Consider the following 5,000-nt stretch of genomic DNA (forward strand, 5'->3'; position numbering starts at 1 on the left):
TGTTGATCGACTTCAAGAAGGCATTAGGGATCCGCGAGCTGCTGGGCGATTTTCTCATGACGGAGGATATGATCTTCAAGGTCGTCTCGATACTGTTCTTCTGCATGCATCGCATCCGGATGTGCAACTCGGACAAAATCTACAGCCTGAATGCGTTCCTCGTGGCACTCTGCTCCGAGCTGCTCGAGTATTGTACGTTAAGCGTCGAGAAATGCATCGTGGAGAAGGTACGCGACGATAACCGCTTCCACGAGGTGTACCTGGAACGATATCAGCAAAATGATGAGAAAGTATTGCGTACCCGGGCCATGGCCAAGCATGGAATGTACTCGAAGGATCAGAAATCGTCCTCCGGCGTGGAAGAAGGTGAGTTTAGCAGAGCAGTGCAGCAAATCTGTGTTGGATAAAGTACCGCCAGCCAATGGCATGTAACTAATTGCTTTTTTTACATTTGCAGGTACCGGTAGCCAAGATAGTCGGGGTACAAACAGCAAGGAGTGCATCAACGGGGACAGCAAGGGCAGAGCTCTGCGAGTTGATTCAGCGAGGAAAACATCAGCGACCAATGGTGGTTCTATTGGACGATCGAAGCAAAAGCAAACACGACGCCGTAGACGAGCGTTTAGCAACGAAAGCGATTCGGAAGATGAAGAGGAAGAGCACCATGCTGGAGGAGACGGAGATGATGATTATTCTCATCGTGATTACGATTCGGAGCACGATTTCTCCTCTGCATCCGAGGTAAGCGAAGGAGATGACAAGGAGGAGGAAGATGAGGAGGAAGAGGAGGAAGAAGAAGAGGGCCAGGATATTATGTCGCTCTCGAGCTACGGTTCGTACGATTCAACCCACGATGAAGAGCATCAGGTCGATCAAGTTCAAAATGGAAAGCAGCCTGCAAAGAAGAAACAATTCACTGGACAGCAGCAAACCGGTGATGGGGATGGTGAGGGGTGTGGCCCCACCCGGGCTGTTCAAGACGGGGAACATCTGAAGTTCAAGAAGCGTTACCAAAAGACCAATCCGAACATCGTGCTGGAATTTGCAAACACTGACCGGACGATACGCTCGTTAAAGATCCTGTTCGACTGGCTGCACTGCAACATGGACGTGCTGTACAACTGCTACCAATCGAATCCAGAGTTTGTGGAGAAAATCATGAAGTTGCTGAACTACTTCAACATCGACATCTTCTGCAACAGAATTTACTTCTGTCGTGAGCTGATCACGGTTCCTGGTTTGCGGGAAGATTTGCACTCAATATTCGTCGCTCGTCGCACCATCCCGTTACGCGAGGACATCGCTATGAAACGTTTCCCATTGTTTGAACCAGCCCAGGAGGGGTTGCTGTGGGAAACTTCGTACAAGTACGCGATTACCGCAGAGGACGAAAGTTTGTTGCGTTTGATGAAGATGGTTGATTTTGGGTTTGCAGTGCTGAAGACGAATAAGTTTGACTACTGCTTCGATTCCAAGACACGTGAGTTTAGCCTCCGTTCTGCACGTGGTCGTCAGCCGCGAGTGTCTACGCAGAAAAACAAGAAAAAGAAGAATCAGGCTTTAAAGCGAGAGTGGAACGGTGGCAAGCAACACTCGAAGCAGCATTCGAAGCAACAGCAACATGGTTTCACCCGCGATCGTCAACGACACGAGAAACGTCGCCCACGGACCGAAGTTAATGGCGAGCGTCAACCACGCATCCTGCAGAACGATGACGATGATCCGGGAGACATATTTGTGTTTCCAAGCGAGTACCGTCGCAGTCGCATGCGCAACGACTCGCAACAAACGTCCAACGGAATGGGCCAATATGGCGATGAGCGGCTGGAGAAACCAGCGAAAAAGGACATAAGCACAATGATGGGCAAACTTTGGCTTGAAGATCAGGTGAAGCAACTCGAAGCGAAGGTAAGTAGCCTGTAGCTAAACACCGTAGAAGATCATCATACGGATTGCTGATTGCATATCGTATTTTCATCTCATATTAGGTTAACCGAAAAAGCGGTGATGTGTTGCTTACGCCATACTTGATGGTTGATGCGAAATGTCTAGCAGATTACACTTCGATCGTGAAAAACCTGGTCAAGACGAAGAAATTTATTGTCCTCATTCCCAACGCTGGTAAGTGTACTAGGTGCCGGCGAACTGAATGCGTTAATGTATTACTATCTTCATACTTAATAATCATTAATGTATTATTATCTTCATACAGTGCTCAACGAGTTGGATAAGTTGAAGAAGTTGAACGAGGGCGCCCGCAGTGCGATCAAGTGGTTAGAGATTGAGCTTACCAAAGGAAATCGCTACCTACGCATTCAGAAGCCCTACGAAACGCTACCGATGCCTCTAGTGAAGATACCAAAAAAGCTAGGTACGTGTTTTATGTCCATAATTGAAGGGAGATTGATTTGCTCACGAGATATGTTTGCCCCCTTTTTTTTCTCAGATCGCGATGGTGCACTGTTTACGCAGATCGTTCAATTCTGTAATCACATCGTCACTACCCAGGGCGATGACGATGGATTCGACATTATTACCTACCTGTCGGGAGACAGTTTGGCGAACAAGAAGCTTGGCAACGGCAGTAGCTACATCGGCATACTGGAGGCTATACCGGTGAAGTTTGAGCAGATCGTAACGTTCTATTCGGCTTACAAAAGGAAATGAACAGATCTCGCAAGCAACGCCATGTGGTCCTTGGTCCTGAGAGCGAACAGATAGCGAGTTTAAGGAGAGCCAAAACAGCAGAACAACACAGTAACCAAGAAGCAGCCGCGCCAACCCAACAAGAAACCAACGTTCGTTCCCTCACGTCTCTGGGGTGGACATCGCTCAGCGCGCTCAGTAGTCGAAGGCGGCAGTGCCATCATCATCATTTTGGGCACAGTTCCTTTGGCAGCGCTGGGTGTGGGATCTCTCCATTTGAGGGGATGTAGGTTGTCTTTTGGGTTTCAAAAGGCGAGGGTCAGGTCAAGTTGTGTCCCGTCAACCAGTCCTTTGCGTCGCTCGTTTTACACACTCCATTTCCCTCTCCCTCTCTCGGCGCATATGCATCTCCATCGGACGCGTGACACTCGATGTTCACTCTTTGTAGAGAGATCGTCGTTGCAAAAAGATAATGCGGCCGTAGATAGTAGGGAAAACAGAGAGAAATTGAAAGCTTAAGTACGACAGAAGGGCGCTGATAAATGAAATCCACAGTAGCAGCAGCAGCAGCAGCAGCAGCAGCAGCAGCAGCAGCAGCAACAAGAGCAGAATATGGAGAGGGATCACTGCGGAAGTGATATGCCCACGAAAACACCCGGAAACATGATGAACCAGTGCCGATCAAGAAATTTGAGGCGATTATCAATTCCGAAGTAACCTTCATTCTCCCTCTCATTTGATTTTTTTTTTCTCTACTATCCAAAAATAGACCCACATAATACACACAATAACACAACCGATAAAAGCATTCCAAATCGCAGGGATACGCATCAGTTGTAGTTGAGTTCAACGTTCTGCGAACTTAACAGTGACTCGTTGATGGCGGTGGTTATCCAGAGAATCCCGGAAAGATTTTGGGTGTGTGTTTCTTCAGTTAAAACCAACAAGAACTACGATTTCTTCTTTTCCATCATTCCCATTTTAGTTAGTAATATGCAAATTTACTGTACTACAAAGCTACTCATGGTGCAACGGAAATCAAAATTCAGTCTTTGTCATCACTACTCTTTTCTTTTGTGTGTCTCGGGTCTTGATTAGCATGCGACAGAATGTAATGTTAAGACCGATGTTCTGCTCATGCTTGACGATTGGCAATTGAATTATAATTTCCTATCATCAATAGAAGACTTTCTTTTTCACCATACATTATTCCGGGCACTTGTTTCGCCAACCATTCGGTCAGCGGTTTATGATTGCCTTATTCCATTGAATGATTTTCATTATTTGCACAGATCTTGGATATGTTGAAGGTTGCCAGACGACGTTAATGCACAGTGGTTTGATTGTACGCTAACACCTATGCTGGAGTAGTGTGCTATACGAAAAACTGTGGGAAATGTTAACAGTTAAGCTTGCCAGCTGAAGCGTATGCTATCGATTTTTGCATCCCAATTTACAGTACAGATCTTAAATTCTCAGTTCTTCATTCATCCACTGCATCCACTGGAAAACACATGTTCTATGCTTCTCTTCTATCGCAGTCTTTATGTTATCCTACGTTTACCGCTTACAAATAAAATTCTCATTGGTGGAACAATATTTTTGGAGTTAAATTATTTTTGTGGTTCCTTTTCGTCGACCCTTTAAGTAAAGGGTACTTTCAGTGGGTCTAATCGTAATTTTACAACATGAAACGGAGGATTAGTAGGCCGATTTTACTACGATCACGTGTATTGGTTCGATGTTGGATCGCTGATATTCACGGTCAAACAATGCCATGTTCAACATCACGCGTGAGATTGTGAGACTGTAAGTATTGTACATCAGTATGATCGTGTAGTGATTAATAGTTTCTATCGAAAGCTCGCTGCTCATGCGTGAATGCATGGGAAAGCCTTATCACCAATTGATCTGAGCTCGATTGATGTGAACTGCCTTCTAATTGTTGCGTCTCATGTTCGTAGAACGTTACAGCGCAGGTAGGATCTAAACATTGATTTCAAACCGATCATGAGTTCACCTTCAAACGAAGCACAACTAACAACATTAAAAGCAACCGGAAATCCATGCTCAGATCCATGGTTAAGAATGAGATGGAAAGTAGAATAGCTTCCATCCCGCGGTTATCATTAGCGGCGCTAGTTCACATTGACGAGGCGCTCGTTCCAGTGCCAAAGGGACACCCTTTGGTCACGGAGCATCGCTTCTAGTTTCCGGTGTCGCAACACACGACATTCAAAGGTCACCGTAGGATGGCTTGTGTGCCTTGACGAGCGCACGTTACCTACTGGCCTAGAGAGGTCGACCGGCCAATGACTGCTGGTTAGGCGGTTGGTTGTAATATGATTTAAATG

At 46.1% G+C, this 5,000-nt stretch overlaps 1 protein-coding gene across 1 annotated transcript in view; it reads left to right on the forward strand.

The window, feature by feature from the left end:
- The window catches only part of LOC126581320 (nonsense-mediated mRNA decay factor SMG5), a 6,593-nt gene extending 2,348 nt beyond the window's left edge, over positions 1 to 4,245 (forward strand). The window contains exons 2-6 of the mRNA XM_050244891.1: positions 1 to 366; positions 458 to 1,908; positions 1,989 to 2,121; positions 2,213 to 2,371; positions 2,447 to 4,245. The exon at positions 1 to 366 is cut by the window's left edge and continues 923 nt beyond it. Of these exons, the coding sequence (XP_050100848.1) occupies positions 1 to 366; positions 458 to 1,908; positions 1,989 to 2,121; positions 2,213 to 2,371; positions 2,447 to 2,667 (2,330 nt within the window). The 3' untranslated portion in view covers positions 2,668 to 4,245. The remainder of the gene's footprint in view (positions 367 to 457; positions 1,909 to 1,988; positions 2,122 to 2,212; positions 2,372 to 2,446) is intronic.
- The last annotated feature ends 755 nt before the right edge of the window (positions 4,246 to 5,000 follow it).

The sequence above is a fragment of the Anopheles aquasalis genome, chromosome 2, assembly GCF_943734665.1.
Source record: "Anopheles aquasalis chromosome 2, idAnoAquaMG_Q_19, whole genome shotgun sequence".
NCBI lineage: Eukaryota > Metazoa > Arthropoda > Insecta > Diptera > Culicidae > Anopheles > Anopheles aquasalis.